The 17258-nt window shown below is 48.9% G+C and overlaps 2 protein-coding genes across 2 annotated transcripts in view; both read right to left on the bottom strand.

Annotated features, from left to right (window-relative positions):
* LOC149336440 (CDK5 and ABL1 enzyme substrate 2) overlaps positions 1–5818 on the bottom strand; it is a 133587-nt gene extending 127769 nt beyond the window's left edge. The window contains exon 1 of the mRNA XM_089552898.1: positions 4836–5818. Coding sequence (XP_089409024.1) covers positions 4836–5173 — 338 coding nt within the window. The 5' untranslated portion in view covers positions 5174–5818. The remainder of the gene's footprint in view (positions 1–4835) is intronic.
* A 7694-nt stretch (positions 5819–13512) lies between these two features.
* The window catches only part of mib1 (E3 ubiquitin-protein ligase mind bomb 1), a 547510-nt gene continuing 543764 nt past the window's right edge, over positions 13513–17258 (bottom strand). Inside the window, exon 22 of the mRNA XM_089552897.1 lies at positions 13513–17077. Within this exon, the coding sequence (XP_089409023.1) occupies positions 16937–17077 (141 nt within the window). The 3' untranslated portion in view covers positions 13513–16936. The remainder of the gene's footprint in view (positions 17078–17258) is intronic.

Raw genomic sequence — 17258 nt, 5'->3', positions numbered from 1 at the left:
ACACACACACACACATCGGCCCGTACGATGGAGCACTAAATATAAAGCACTGCTCGAACAAAACAAAACTGGATCTAGCTTGCCACCTTTCCACTGCGTTTGCGCGTGCAGTGGTAATGCTCTACAGAGGGAAGACAGGAGACAGGGCAGCACGAATCCCTCAAGGACAGGTCGTCTTCCCTCGCTATCGAGTTTCTTTGCCTTTGTCATTTTGACTCCATTCCTTCTTTCCATCCCTCCCCCCCCCCCCCCCCCTCTTTCTTTTAATCCTTCGTTCCATCCAATTCCTTTCTCGCTCCATCCTCCGCATTAATTTATTCATTCATTCAATCAAGCGTAGTGCGCGGAATGCTCTGCACATGCGGAACCGAAGCCAGCGGCGACGTCATCGCTGATCGATGCGCGCCAGCTTCCTCGTCGCCCGGCGCAGGTACAACAACGGCATTGTTCCCACGCCACGCACACACGCCGGAGCCGGAGCTGCTGTGCAGCGGCGACGTCGAGGAGGTCGCTGATTCGCAGCCGCCGGCTGCGCGAGACACGGGCGCACCGGTCAGGACACAGCGGAAGCTGAAACACAGCTCGCACAATGCGCGCCTGCGTTTGTCCCTCGCCCGATGCTAGAAAAGACCGGATAAATCCAATCCTCTGTCCGGGCAGCGGAGGGGTGGGGCTTTTCCTGACCCCCCCTTTCTGACCCCCACGCCCAGTCTGACTGACGGACTGCAAGGAAGTCGTGATAGTCTTCGAATGAGTGGAAGCCGACTGCCGACTACTCTCAACTAAAGTTGCGACGTCAGTGGAAAGCAAGATGTAGCAGCGTGCACACTGCTACCACGTGACCGCCTCTGATGGGCCCGGGTAACAGGATGTTGTGACGTCAACGCGTTTTGTGACTACTGCCGCAGACAGAGTGGCTGAGAACTGCGGAAAGCCTCCTTCGATACGACAGCTACTGAGAAAAAAAAAAGTGAAAGATGCCGTAAGGCTGGTTCACATGCAAGCGACTGCGAGGCGCGTCGCGGTGAAAAACTGACGACTTGAATCATATCCTGTATTTGTACTTACATAGTATACATTGCCGCCCTAAACCTCAGCCTTTCTCACTATCGCTCCCTCCTGTCTTTCCCTCTCCCTGTCCTCTCATTCCCGCTATAGCCGCAGCTCAGGTGCTTCAGGCTTCGATGGCAGATGCCACGGCTAGAAACACCTGTTCCTTCTATATTTATTTTTTATCTTTCTTAGCAACAGATAGCCACTAACAACGACAACCAACCTCGTCGCTCTGGCCGCTCGAAACAGGCTTCTGCGCCGCGGCGGCAGAAATCGCAAGAGTTTTCGCTTGCATGTGAGAGAAGCTTTACACGCAGACTGGGACCAGTGAGTTCCTTACAAGCCCCTTGTTTTGCTGAAGGGCACCCCGTTAATTCGTAACTAATTTTTTAAAGGTGAAAGCCTTTAATGCCTCATACTGTTGCCGCGGTGGCTCAGCGGTTACGGCGCTCGGCTGCTGACTTGAAAGACGCGGGTTCGATCCCGGCCGCGGCGGCTGAATTTCGATGAAGGCGAAATTCTAGAGGCCCGTGTGCTGTGCGATGTCAGTGCACGTTAAAGAACCCCAGGTGGTCGAAATTTCCGGAGCCCTTCAGTACGGCGTCCCTCGTAGCCCGAGTTGCCTTGGTACGTTAAACCCCAACAAACCAATCATACTGTCGTTAGCAGCCGTGTCGACAGAGGCGTCGGCAGAAGTGTCGACAGACGCATCGGCAGCCGTGTCGACAGACGCGTCGGCAGATTCGTCCGCTTTTCGGCGTCACTGCTTAAAAGGCTCAAGGTTCCAGCAAGGTTGGTTGCGACTGATAGACGAATGAAAAGGAAAGTGCACGGGCCTGTAAACTGGCTCAAGCCGAGCCACCACCGCTGCCACGTGCAGATAGATGAGTTTGTTTGTTTGTTTATGGGGTTTAACGTCCCAAAGCGACTAAGGCTATGAGAGACGCCGTAGTGGAGGGCTCCGGAAATTTCGACCACCTGGGGTTCTTTAACGTGCACTGACATCGCACAGTACACGGGCCTCGAATTTCTCCTCCAAAGAAATTCAGCCGCCGCGGCCGGAATCGAACCCGCGTCTTTAGGGCCAGCAGCCGAAGGTAACGCACTCGGGTCGCGATGTAGATAGATGAGTGTTGAAAGATCAGAGGGAAAAAGAAAAAGAGAGAGGAAAGACGCGCGTCGCAACAACCGCGTCCGCCGGAGCGGACGCTGGCTGAAAAAACATACACGGCCGTAGCCAGATTAATAAAGGCGCATCTAGTGAATGCGTGGGCTTCATAAATAAAAGGAGTAAAGTGAAGAAAAGGAAAACAGAAAATAAAAATAAAATAAAAATAACATGTGGAAATAAAAATTAAAACAATAAAATTAAGAAAAGGAGCAAAAAATAAATAAAAACATAATACGAAAAATAAAAAAGTAAATAAAAACACAGTGGCCAGGAAACGCTTTCGCCTTGCAGCACTTTAGAGAGCCAAAGTGACCCCTGAATTTTGTCTGTCTTGTCTCGAGCGGTGGAGTCATAAAGATATCGTAAGACGCGACACAAATAAAAAACTGAAAATGTCTAAAGCTTTTCCTCTACCCTCAACCCCCCCGCCCATCTAGAAATGTCGACACCTAGCCTGATTTCAATTTCTGATGACGGTCGTTTGAATTCATAAAGCCTAGCGATTTCTAAAAACAAAAAAGGACAACACAGAACACTCGAATGCAGACGGGAACGACGTATAGTTGATGGTGTCGGTCCCGTCTGCATGTGTTCCGCTTTTTTCAATGGCCTCAAGTCCAACGTTGCTAGAACAATTTGGTTCTAGTAACGTTGCTCAAGTCTACATCACCTGCATAACTTCTCGCACCACGCAGTTTGATGACGTACTAGACGCAACCATGCATGACGTACTAAGAGAAAAAGAAAACAGATCACTGCGGCGACCCGCATTGGAGAAATACGCAAGCTTTGTTTGATTACAATGCTATATCAACGCCCGTGGCTGTTCTGACGTCCATGTACTATATCGACGCCCATGGCTATTCTGACGTCTAAGTGCATTTTTTCGCCTTTGTAATTAATTCTCCAATTATAACTCGTCAATCAACTTTTTCTCACGGCAACATTTTATCACGCACTATCTACCACATTCACACTTTCGTGCATTTATCTTCAGAGAACGACGTAATCACGCGGACAAAATTTGCGGACGACGCATTAAAAAAACGAAAAGCGAGCGAACGTGATGCCGGTGATTACTGAACGAAGACGACCCACAGGCCTGCCAGCGTTTCTACGAAGGAAGGACCGGCTGCCCGAAAAGAGAAAGAAAGGGGAGGAAAAGCATGCAGCAGGAAAGAAAAATACAGAACGCACAACGAGGTCAGATAGCACGCCGAAACAAGGGGGAGGGGGGGGGGTAATCAAAAGACGGCTTAATTGCGATCAGCAGAAGACGATCCGGACGCGCACACCATCGCCCACGAGCGGTCGCACACGTAGTACTACACACATATCGAGAGGCAAGGCTGTATTGCGATATACGGCGCAGCTCTATCAATGTTCTCGCACTAGACCCAGACGGGCGGAAATGTCACGCTATCCGTCGGCGCGGAATGGATGGACGCGACCGCTGCCGTGAAATATATCCCCTCGGCCGCCGCCGAGGCTCGAATATTTGCACCGAGTACGTAGTAACCTCGCTTTAACGGCGATCGTGATGCAGCAGCGAGTTGTGTGCCTGCTATGTCAATTGGGTTACGGCATATCTGTTCGCAATTTTACAAGCTGGGCGGCGGTACCACGACCGCTGTATTCCGGTTAGCTCCGGCCGGATGCAGCGTCGTCTGCTAAGTGCAACGTCTGTACGCTACGAAGCATGGTTCTCAAGAAGGAACAAATGAACACACATACAGCCATGCAACCAAGTCAGCAGCAGCACAAACACCTAATCGAGAAGCACTCTGCGAACCGATAATGACGAGGTATTTGTAATTGCAGCTTGCTACGACAAACGCGCCACGACAGTCGCATGTAACGGTCGATACAAACGATCAAATCGTTGCAATTACGGCGGGCGAATATTGCAGACGGATCCCAAGCTCGGAGCCGTTTGCGCGCGACGACGAATCCGCAGAGGGCTAATTTCCGCGTTAAACCGCCGTCGAAGCTCGGCTGACGCAACCGTACGAGTTTCGCATCTGCGTCCTATTTTAGACCGGCAGTAGCGGAGAGACCTTGTCGCCGTCGCCGGTAGTATAGTGCGGGTACTATTCCGCGCACGCTTGGGACGCTGCGAAACAGCGACGGAAAGAAGGCCTTCGATCAACGACGGATATATAAGGCACGAAAATCACGCGCACCAACTCTTTTTTTTTTTTCTGAATTCCTCGTTTCCGGCAGCTGGCGAACGAGTCCGCGCGACAGAAAAGCTCGACGGCTAGAACGCGCACGCGCTCAGACGGCCGCCGAGCTCGTTTCCGGAAGAGAACTGCGGCGGCCCAGCCGGCTGGCCCGGCACCAATGTAAACAAATCGCGGCCCGCACGAGAGCAAGACGAACGGTGCGGAGGGTGCTTCGCGTTCGCAACAAAAATCGGGCGCCCACTAGACCCTTGCCTTCTTCGATCGCAATCCACACCGTGGCATGCGCGTGTAGTAGTAGCACTATAGTAGTACGCAAGGCACGCACGCACACACGCGCGCTTAGCGCAACAAACGTCGAGAGAGGGAGAGCAGCTAGCGCGGTCGCCGGTGAGCAAAAAAGAGATAAAAGTGAAAGGGGCGCTCACCTATCGCGCTCCTGCGGGCTGCCGCCGCCGCAGTAGGCCAGTTTTTCCTCGCTGCTCGCCTTGCCGCCCGCCGCACCACACTTGGCTAACAACGGCGGCGGCGGGGAGCCGCACAGTTCGTCATCTTCTTCCCGGGCTTCGACGGCCTTTGGCGCGGGCCCGAAGTCCGAAGCCGTCGCGAAGCCTCCTCGGTCGGCGTCCAGGTCGCACGACTGCGAGGCACGGTTGAAGATGCCCAGCTTGGTGTCCCGGTGCGTGCCATCCAGCGATATGTTGGAAAGGAACGTCAGAGCCGCGAGCCGGCGCCGAGAACGCTGTCGTTTGAGCACGGCGGCCATAGTAAAACAAAACGCTGCTGCAGACGACGTCCTCGTGAACGCGGCCGCAGCGGTGGTGGACAGCAACCGGTGCAGAGGCGACCGGGATGCAACGACGGCGGGGCGATGGGCTGCGCAAACGGAAGGAGGGGGTCCCGGTCACACACAGAGCGAGCGACGAAGACGACATGTAGTCCGTAACGTCGGCTCGGGAGGCACTTCGGAGCACGCTGGAGCGAACGGCTGATCGGCGCGCGGCACGGCAGACGAGAGACGCACTGTTGTGTTTACGGCGGCGGCGTCCGATGCTGTTGTCGCTGCGGCCCGGCGACCGCTGCTACCGGCGGTGGTGGTCGAACGTGGTCGGGTCATGGTTGGAAGCGGCGGGCCCGCTCACGCAGCTGAAGCAGACGCGCTCGACGAAGGCTCGGTCAGGAGGACTACGCTCGCGACGTTCACCATGAGGCCCCGCTGGCTGCTGCTCGCTTTATCACCGTAGAAACAGCCGCGGACCGAAAGGTGCAACGGGAAGAAAGTAGCGGGGGGGAGAGGGCACGCAATTCACTACACACACACACGCAGCCGCCGTCTGTGCCCGATGAACGATCGACCGACCGAAATACTGCGGCGGGCATATGAGATCATACGCGATTGTGAAAGAGGAGCGCGACGCCAGCGGCGTGGCGCGTCAGCTCGCTGAAAGCGAGCCGACGCGATTGCCGCGACTCCCGCCAGTCGGCGACACAAAGCTGCGGCCTTTCTACTTTGTTTTTCAATCTGACGCGGGTGCGCGAATTTTGAAAACTAGACTTACCGGTATTCGCAGTCGACGACTCTCACAAATGATAAAACAACAGCCTCAGTTGATGTGCCGAAAAAGTGTCTGTCCTGAAACGAGAATCAAGCTAGTGTGGCGAGTATGTTGTTGTGACTGGGAGAAGGATGAAAAGGAAATTGCACGGGCCTGCCTACTGGCTCGAGCCGAGCCGCCACCGCTGCCGCGTGCAGAAAGAGGAGAACTAAAAGATCAGAGGAAAGAAAAAGAAAAGACGCGCGTCGCAGCAACAACCGCGTCCGCCGAAGCGGACGCTGCTGAAAAAACAGATAAGCGGCCGAAGCCGCGCTCACTCCACCACCTCCGTTGTGGCGAGTAGAACATATTGGCTCGATTTCATCCGCGGAGTAGCTTGACGCTCTACCGTGGCCGCTCCACATTGTTGTTGTTGTTGTTGCGACTGAGAGAAGGATGAAAAGGAAATGCACGGGCCTGCCTACTGGCTCCAGCCGAGCCGCCACCGCTGCCGCGTGCAGACAGAGGAGAGTTAAAAGATCAGAGGAAAGAGAAAAAGAAAAGACGCGCCTCGCAGCAGCAACAACCGCGTCCGCCGAAGCGGACGCTGGCTGAAAAAACAGATAAGCTTCTTTCACTCCCACCTTCCTCCCTTCCCTTACGGCGCGGTTCAGGTGACCGCCGAGATATGTGAGACAGATACTGGCTCAGCTCGAGCCAGTCGGCAGACCCGTGCAATTTCCTTTTAATCCTTCTTTCAGTCGCAACACAATAATAACAGCCCTTCAATGGAGCAAATTCAGTTAGGGTGTGGGTGGCATCAGAATTAAAAGCTGTATTGAAGCGGGATTGGTTCGTTGCGACTGAGAGAAGGATGAAAAGGAAAAGTGCACGGACCTGCCGACTGGCTCAAGCCGTCACCACCGCTGCCACGTGCAGATAGAAGAGAGTTTAAAGAGGAAAGTGAAAAAGAGACAGTAAAGACGCCCGTCGCAACAACCGCGTCCGCGAAGCGGACGCTGGCTGTAAAAACAGATAAGCGGCCGTAGCCCCGTATTGAAGCGAAAGCTTCACTACCCTATGTAAAGCGAAGGTCACCGTTTCTGGAGATTTCACCTTCATTGGACCTTCAGATAAAGGAAAGGTGCATAACTGGCTCCCTGGGACAGTGGACACCTTATACGAGAGAGAGAAAAACTTTATTTGAAGAGGAATTCGGGGCACGCCCCAGGGTCCCCGCAAGACCCCACTGCACTCAAGTGTTCATGTTCCTATATATCCCCTGTAGTTTAATTATTGCACGAGGTCGCCTTTTGTAGCAAGGTGCAAGAAAAAAAAGCAAACAGGCACACAAACAAAGCACACATCTGCCCTCCTAGCTAAGACACGCATGACTCTGTGACGACAGCTGTGTCGCTATCAGTTCACCCGCTCGGCCTAATATACAAGTCCCTTTTCTGTCAAAAATTGGCGGGGGCTTAGCTTTGGTTAAGCCTGGTAGGTTGCGAAAGCGCGCAGCGCCTCCAAGTGAAGGAACGCAGTGCGCCCCTTCTACAGGTCACGCGTGGCTACCGGCCGCCGCTACGCGACGACTGAAAGCGTCTTGGAACGCAATGCGCCGCGTCTACAGGTCACGCGTGGCTACCGGCTTTTTGAGGGAAGGAAATGGCGCAGTAATTCTCTGTCATCACGGTGGACACCCTGACCGCACTGTAAAGGAAGGGAGGAACGCCACCACCCGTTCGGCGCGATGCCTTGTTGTTGCGACTGAAAGAAAGAGAACTTGTAGAACGCCGCCGGGCTCGCCATTCTGCGGCATAGGCGCGTTGCTTAGCCAACCGCTCTTGCCTTTCTTCACCTGTCTCCTCGGTACGGCGTTTGCGCGCAGCACGTCCCTCCAGCGACGCCTTGTATAACTCCTCAGACATGACTAAGCGGAGCGCGCCTGCGGCGCCCCGTTTGGATGGATGGATGGATGGATGGATAGGAACGCCCCCTTTGAAACGGGGTGGTGGCAATTGCCACCATGCTCAGCTTTTCTTTTTTCATATATATTTTTTTGTTTACTGTGTTGTCAATTCTCATTAAGAATCGCCATGCAGATTTATTTACATGACCATTGTTGTCTCTAAACCCTAGGGCCTCAGGAAGAGTGACTGCGCCTGCATCGAGATCCGGATGGATACCGTCACATTTGATTATGAGGTGTTCAATTGTTTCCACAGATCTACCACACATTGCACATATGTCATCTTCTTCGTTAAATTTCTTTTTGTAGCTGCGCGTTCTAAGACACCCTGACCTAGCTTCAAAAAGTAGGGCAATGCCTCTTGAGTTATCATGGAAAAATTCTTTCCTGATCTGTCTTTTCCAGCATCGATATAGTTCTACACTATGTTTCTTTTCCATTCAATTCATCCAATTTTTAACTTCCGCGTTTTTAACCTGTCGTTTAATGCTATTTCTTTCTCCGTCCTCATGACCTGCATACTTACTGGTTAGTTTTCTAGTTCTTTTCCGCCACTGTGAGTCAACGCTCTTTCTGTATAAATATTTAAATAGCCCACCTGTTATCGTCCAATTTCCTCAGGCGTTCTTCATATAGTATTTTACTCTTAGCTTCCCGTGCTTCGAACGATGCCCAGCCCATATCCCCTTGTACTGCCTCGTTTGTGGTTTTGCCGTGGGCACCTAGTGCTAATCTTCCAACAGCTCTCTGATTTACGTCTAATCTCGACTGAACTTCTGCCCTTAAGCACAGAACCGCATTGCCGAAAGTAAGTCCCGGCACCATTATTCCTTTCCAAATACCTCTTAGTACTTCATATTTGTAGTGCCCCCATAATGCTCTATGTTTCATTATCCCGGCATCTCTTCGTCCTTTTGCCCTAAGAGCCTGTTCGTGCTTTTCCGTGTATATCTGCCCTTCGTTTAGCCATATCCCGAGGTATTTGTATTCGGCTACTTTGGGTATTTCGTGGCCTTGTATTGTAAGCACCTGGTCAGTTGTATCGTTAAAAATCATCACACCTGATTTAGTTGCGCTAAAACTGAATCCTAGAGCCTCTCCTTCGTCTCCACAGCAATTAAACAAAGTTTGTAAATCTTCCTCGCTATCTGCTAACAGTACAATATCGTCCGCATACATTAAACCCGGGAGTCACTGCTCAACTACATTTCCGCCTAATCTGTACGACAGATTATAACCTAGTAGTTTGTCCTCTCCTAGCGAGCGCCCTCACGCGAAGGGCCGAGGAGGCCGTCACGTGGTAGCCGCCGCGCTGGGCGAAGGAACGACTACGGCCGGAGAGACGTGTTGGGGCCCCTGCTCTCCTCTGGTCGTGACGTCACGCTGTCACGTGGTCGTGCCACGTGACAGCGAAGGAACGACCTCCACTGAGGCAGAAAAGTGCTAGCAATATTGCTTTCGCAATAAAAAGGGTGCTCACACATACCTCATCTGTTTCCTTTGATTAGGAAAGCCTCAACGATTTGTCTGGTGTCCTATCTTTATGCGTACTAACGACACGCGCATCGGAAAACTCGGGAGTACCATCTTGGCACTCCTCTTGCGCACATGCAGTCTCTCTCCTGACCCCATGCAACAATGCCATTGCGCATGCGCAGGCGACGTGCGCCGCACGTTGGCTTTCCTGATGGGTGGCCGCGCGTCCGGCAGAGCCGTCGAATTCGGGAAGCGCTCAGACGGCGCGGGAGGAGCAGGAAAATATAACGCCGGTGGTGCTGGCGCAGGCCCGTGCAGATAGTTTTCACGTGACGTCACGGGCGCCATCTTTGGGTACTGTGGCTAGCTTACACAGTTTACGCGGGAACCGGTTGGTGATGGGCGGGTTAACAAAACGCCGAGGCTTTCGCTGCGCTTTCGGGACCCAGAGATGGCGGCCGCTGTGACGTCGGTGAAAAACGGCGCAGGCGGCGGCTGGGGTGAACGCTTGACGTAGTTCTTCACGAACGATATCCGAGATGGCGCCGACACTCGGGGGTTGTTCGACAGAGTGAAACTCTCCAGCTCTTCGCGCACGATGCCTCGGGCACGAAGGGCCTCACTCTCAGCGACGGGCATGGGCATATGGAAGTTCACAGGAGTGATACTCGCCGGGAGGTCGTAATGCGCAAACCGGGGGCGCGCTCCATCTCTGTCGCTTCCCGAGCAAAGTCTACCAATGTACTTCGAGGGTCGAGTCCGACGTAGAGCTGCTCTTTGACTCCTCGCTGCATATGATGCACGAAGAGCAGCTCTTCGATATTGAAGCTCCCGATATTGAAGGATCCGCGCGATTAAAGAGCCGCGTCATGTCCTTCACGAACATGGCGACACTCTCACTTGATCGCTACGTCCGAGACTGAAAGGCAAGTTCAGCCCTCTCCTCCCGTTCGATGTTGCTGAAGGTTTCGAGCAACTGCCACTGGAAATCTCGTGGTGATTGCGGACTCGTGGTTTTCAAACCACGAAAGCCTAAAAGTAAAAAAAGTAAAGTAAAGTAAAGGTAATGCAAAGGGGGAAAGCAGCTGGTGAGGGTCAGATAACAGCAGATTTGTTGAAGGATGGAGGAGAGATTGTGCTAGAGAAACTAACCACCCTGTATACGCAATGCCTTGTGACCGCGAGAGTACCAGAAGCTTGGAAGAACGCTAATGTTATCTTAATTCATAAGAAAGGAGGCGTCAAGGACTTGAAGAATTGCACAGATTAGCTTACTGTCAGTTGCCTACAGGGTATTTACTAAGGTAAACGCTAATAGAGTCAGGACAACCCTAGACTTCAATCAAACAAATGACCAGGCAGGCTTTCGTTTAGGATACTCGACAATAGACCATATATTCACGCTATCAATCAGGTGATAAAGAAATGCGCAGAATATAACCAGTTTTGACTCAGTAGAAACCTCAGCTGTCATGCAGGCACTGCAGAATCAGGGTGTAGAGAAGTGTTATGTGAAAATATTGGAAGATATTTATAAAGACTGCATAGCTACCATAGTCCTGCATAAAGTTAGCGATAAAATTCCAATAAGGAAATTTAGGTGTCAGACACGGAGACACGATCTCGCCAATGCTATTCACTGCCTGTTTACAGGAGTTATTCCAGGGCTTGAAATGGGAACAGTTGGGGATAAGAGTTAATGGAGAATACCCAAGTAATTTGTGGTTCGCTGATGACATTGCCTTGCTAAGTCACTCAGGACATGAATTGCACAGTATGACCAATGAGTTAGACAGGCATAGCAGAATGGTGGGGTTAAAAATTAACATGCAGAAAAACAAAGTAATGTTCAACAATGTGGCGAGGGAACAGCAGTTCGCAATTGGTAGCGAGGTGCTGGAAGTAGTAAGAGAATATGTCTACTTAGGGCAGGTAGTGACCGATGATCCGGATCATGAGAGGGAAATAACTAGAAGAATATGGGGTAGAGCGCATAAGGCAGATTCTCTCAGATCATGAATGGCAGTTTGCCAATATTCCTCAAGAGAAAAGTATACAACAGCTGTATCCTATCGGTACTCACCTATGGGGCAGAAACGTGGAGGCTAACAAAGAGGGTTCAGCTTAAGTTAAGGACAACGCAGCGAGCTATAGAAAGAAAAATGATAGGAGTAACGTTAAGAGCTCAGAAGCGGGCAAAGTCGGTGAGGGAACAGACGTGGGTTAATGGCATCCTAGTCGAAATCAAAAGGAAGAAATGGGCTTGGGCAGGGCATATAATCCGAAAGTAAGATAACCGGTAATCCTTAAGGGTAACGGAGTGGATTCCAAGAGAAGGCAAACGTAGCAGGGGGCGGCAGAAAGTTAGTTGGGCGGATGAGATTAACAAGTTTGAGGGGATACGGTGGCCGCAATTGGCAAACGACAGGGTTAGTTGGAGAGACATGGGAGAGGCCTTTGTCCTACAGTGGGAGTAGTCAGGCTGCTGATGATGATGATGATGGTTTTCGAACCACGTCTTGGCGGCATCTTGCAAGGTAAAATAAACATTCAGCAGCTCCCGGTCTTCGTACCAAATATGTTGACCGCAGTGACCCGGTCGTAGCTCTCCAGCCCGGCCTTGACGTCTTCAAACTTGTCACCATGATACAGTACGATGTGAATGGATAAGCAGCAGTGGGGACTGACGGAGCGCTGGATGGTCTGGCTAGTCGTCGAGGATGTCATGGTTCTAGGTGGTGTGAGCGGACGGAACTCAGGATCTAAGCTTCTCAAGCGACAGCTTGCCTTGTGAACAGGTGTCGTGTCCAAAGGGTGCAACTGGGTGTTGGAGGCTCCTGGGAGCTTGTCGAACATGAGCAAACACCCAGCACCTCTACCAACATATTGTCTCGTCCAGTGCTGCAAATAATGTGCTCTCACCTCTCACTGTTATATCAGATGTTCCACGAAAATTGAATGAAGGCTTGAAAAAAAGTCATACAATGAAGGTGGCTGAAACCAACAATATACTGTATGTCGTGTCGCACAACTCAGACAGAAGGAAGAACACAACTTAAGAAATAGCTGTTGGCAACAGCAACCCACTGCCCACACTGTGTTGTACTAGTTGTACTACTCCGCTAACTGCAGTAAACAAAATCGACATTTTAATACTGTTCAACAAATGAAAGGCACCAAATTTTTGCCCTTATAATTTTATCTCGTGGTTAGCCTTTTGTTTAGCTAGCAATAAAAGATTTAACAATGAACTACTTCTTTGCTGAGAAGGAATACAAGCGTTTGCGAGTAGGTAGGCTGGAAACACTGACGTCCCGACGGCGTAGATGGTCCCGGCCAACTCGTTCCATCCATAGCGAGAAACTGTGAGGCGGCAGTATGCATGCATGTGAAAGTGGTGCCTTCTCCCTTTCAAGCGAACAGCGAGTCACATGGACACAGCTGGCGAGACGACAGTTGGCGCAGCGATGATGAAAATATCGTGGTCACGTGGTATGTCACATGGCTGACACAGCCATGTGTCCACCTCCACTTGAAGGTCAAATGTACCGAGCCAATGACCTTGGCTCGACGAGGCTAGTAAAGCTTTCACTTTAAAAGCCCGCACAATGTAAATAAAGCCATGCGAATGCTCTCTTGCACTACCATATTGTAACTCCCTCAACTGAGTTTTGAACGAAAGAAACGAGTACTGACAGTGTCAAAATAAGCGGCCACCGGGTTGCAAAATGGCACAAGAAAAGCAGAAAAATGGCAGCTGCCTTGAAAAATGCGACTTTACAGTTTCCCTTACCCTTTTATTTTTGTCTGTGTGACTACTTAAACCTTTTCTTTTACTCTATTCTTTTTCACACTGCAGGAGGTCTCCACTAACGCTCCTCTCATAACCCAAATGCAGCTTTTAAACTTTAAATCTCACGTGTGACATCAAGCCTCAGCAGTGGTTGTTGCTGCTACTTTGTGCTGTGCATCCTTGTTCCCAAGGGAAACAAAGTCCAGGATTTTTTTATTCTCTGCAAAAGATGGCAAGGTACCATTCTGCTGAAATAAGAAAAGATGGGTCGCATACCCCTTGTCGTCTTCGAAGCTCTGCATGCCTATCAGAGCTCTGCATGCCGCACACAATCAGGTGGTTCAAACCACTTTTATTATGCACTTCACGCAACACAATATAAATACGACAAGAAAGAAAATGCAGCCACAAGGCACTGCAGTGACTTCGATCTTCGAAGCCTACAATCAAGGTCCAGAAGTGGAACTCCAAATTCGAGTAACTCAAGGTCACATACAATGCTTACGGGCACAAAATATTCGCAATAAAGTCGCTCTCGCGAAAAAGAAAACTAGAAACAGTGCAAGAAGCGAAGAGGTTAGAGCGAAGGAGTGCTTACTACTGATAAAAATAATCGCAAAAAAACACATTGAAATCACACTCGGAGAAACCGGGGTATCCAAACATGACATCTGCAGTCATCAAAGCCCTATACTATTCTCATTCGTTTAGGCTTACGCTCAGGTTAGTAAACACACTTCAGTTCAATCCCATTCACAGACCACAGCTTAAGGCACAAAATAATGGTCATATTCAATAAAACCTATTGATGGTGTTGTTAGTATAAAATAAATCGAGGTGTTCTGTTGGTGTCAAACTATTAACCCATCATATGCCAGGACATGTTCATTCGTTTGTCTTACTGAACTCCAAACAACACACATTTTACACAAATACATACTAATGCTTACTGTGTAGAATTTGTGAGAATGTGCTACATACAGCACCAGGTTCCTTCAGAGACAGAGTGCGAAACCTTTTGGCAGCAAAATGCCTGCAAAAGTGACGCTCAGCGACAATAAAAATCACTCCGCTTGCAAATTTAAAATGACGTCAACTTCAAAAGAAAGCAATGAGGTGTGCCGTCCATCCACTTAGAACAGGCTACCGTTCTGCCACACATGACTGTGTTAAAAGAAGTCATCCCAGGCATTACAAATCCTGCTGTATAAGCATACATCTCAAGGAATATAAAGATGCAGTTCATTGAATGCTGAGGTAGGAAAGTTTACAATCCTAAAAGAACAGCGCACTGTGTGAAGAAGCCTGGCAGGAGACCGTATGTGACTTTAAACGAAACCACACTGCATGAATTAATCAATCTAGACTATTGTGTGAAGGTGCAAAGAGATCAAGCACTAACACAGACGTGAACGAGATTAGACCTTTTTCAGATCCTGCTAGCTGTTTTAAAAAAAGACTAAGCCTAAAATAAAGAAGGCAGTTTCTAGGAGAAATAAATGCTCACACTTTACAAATGCAAAGCAAATGCAGCATATGAAGCAAATATTTTCTTCACAAGGTGGCAAGACGAACACATCTGTATAATAAGATTCGCAATACTGTCACTTCTCATAGCTATTCGTGACACTCACAACTGACACATAACTGCAAGAATGGATCTTTAAGATTAACAGGCTTGCAACAGTTTGGCCAGTTTTGCATCAAAGTTGATTATACACTGCAGTGTAATACTAATAGCATAAGAAATGATTTGCAGAACATTTCCAGAGTCAATTATTACATGATAAATCTACAAAAAACAGCGAAACAGATTTATCATCACTCCACAGCATATTTCAAACATTTGGGACCACCAATGCTTCTATGCTTCTGTTAAGAACTCGGTAAATACCCATGCAAAAGAACCTTATCCCATAAGGGGTTTAGATCAAAAGAGTACTATAGTACTGGAATCTGACAAGTCAGTGTCGTCTTCTAGCTTCATGTGTAACAGTTGGCGATATAACTTTCGCAATGTTTTTGCAAGTGTTCCAACACAGCGAACGCAGCAGGTTAACAGTTCTCAGCATGGAGTTCCTAATGGAATACAAGAAAACCATACCATGTTTACAGTGCACTCAAATTCAACTATACGGTGCTCACAGTCTAGTCAAAAAGTGCATTTCCTGGAAGCACAGTTCATAGTGCAACACATCCACGGCCAGTACTTGCATGCAGTTATTCACTCGTCTGTGCTTTTGCATAGCACCCCATAGGACTCCAGACATGTTCACACACGATTTGACACGCATCCACAACAACGACAACAAGTCCACTACAATAATAAAAATGGAGGGAGAATTCCAGAAATCTCTTGCAGCACTTGCATTGTTCAGAAGGAATTCCTAGCTGTGAAGGTTTAGTTTTGCAGACTTTAGGTATAATAACAGTGGACAACATGCTGCGATATTACAAAAAAAAATGAACGAAAAGGAAGACAAGTAAAGATGGGAATATAGTTTGCAGGTAACCTCTAGAAAAAAAAGATCATGCAAATATGAATATGAAGCAAAAGTAAGCATTGTAGTTTCTAGTGTGAGGTCAGTGGTAGAGCCTACCACAGGAATCATGCTAAGGGATGCAAAAACATTGTATTAATGCTCCACACCAGAATAAAGAGCGAGAATAAAATAGTTTTCCACAAAATACACAGTGCTTTACTACAAGACCTTCCCCAGGTCTCTCACTTTCTTTTCTGTTCCTGATGTGACAAAAAGACAACGTCAGGCATTTCAAAAAGACAGAGAGAGAGGAAAAAGAAAAAGGCAGAAAGTTGTGGATAACTTATTCTTACATATTATCCTGAAATAAAAAGGAATACCCGATACAAAATTTTCAGCATTTTTTCAAGCTGCCATCACGCACAGACAACAGCATCTTATTGGGCAACTTCAGAGACTCTTTTCAGCCACTTAAAAAGGAACACTTCAGGCTATAAAGTGCAATGACTTCAGGATCACACAGATAACTGCGTCAAAGATGACTGTACCAGAGTGGCAACGAGAAAATCACCATTGCCACTCTCTTCGCAAAGCCATGCTGCTAAAAGACAAAGGCAAAAGTGTGGTAGAGTGAAAATTCAGACAGCTGATGTGAAAAGGAACAAAATAAAGCTTCATCAACAAACGAAGTTCATACTGAGCAAGTAAGATGTCAAAGGAGACAAATTTTAGGAAAACTACAAGAGGTGTGCACTCACAAAGAGATGCAGATTTGACAGGCAGACTAGGTGCTACATTTAACATTTACTAGCATAAAAATCAACTCTTCAGTTTCCAAACCAGGAATAGAGAACTGTTGGCCTAATCAAGACTGCATTCACTAAACTCTGAACATTTTTTCGATCAATATTAGCAGCTGCACTTCTTAAATCATGAGGACCATAGAGTATAATGTATATTCAAGTCCCTGATCTGAACAGTACTCCTTCCATTTTTTTTTTTTTTTTTACGTAGTGAAAGTAGGGCAGGATGGCTGTGCTGTATATCTAAGTCAACTTTTACACACATCAACACAATACAGGAGACATGTTAGTATCTTGGGATAGAAAGCAGTAAAACATGAACGAGAAATGCCATGTGTCATCAACACATTACGCACTACACGGGTATTGACGACATCAACGCACTGTACCTCCAACCGGAAAGACTGCAGCAAGACTGCCGTGACTACAGAGACCGGAGATCGTGCAGCGATAGATGGGGAGGAGAGCCGTCAATAGAGCAGGATGCGCTTCTCGACCGACTTGCGGCAGATGGGGCACTCGGACATGCGGTCCCCGCACATCTGGCACGTCCCGTGGCCGCACAGGAAGATCATGTTCTTGAGCCGGTCCAGGCACACGGGACACATGGTCTGCGGCGGCACATCGACGGCAAGGTTAAGAGGCTAACAGCAAGCTTTTACAAATACTCAGTAATTTAAAAAGTGTCACAGCCACTCTTCAGTCTCAATGCAAACTTATAATGAGGGAGTAATTACTCATTGACGTCCACCCAAGCGCAGCCATATGGCTACAAAGGAAACTTTGCAGTTA

The sequence above is a fragment of the Amblyomma mixtum genome, chromosome 7, assembly GCF_055824585.1.
Source record: "Amblyomma mixtum isolate Tamu chromosome 7, ASM5582458v1, whole genome shotgun sequence".
NCBI lineage: Eukaryota > Metazoa > Arthropoda > Arachnida > Ixodida > Ixodidae > Amblyomma > Amblyomma mixtum.
The sequence above is the reverse complement of the archived record's forward strand: the minus strand, read 5'-3'. Positions and strand labels throughout refer to the sequence as shown.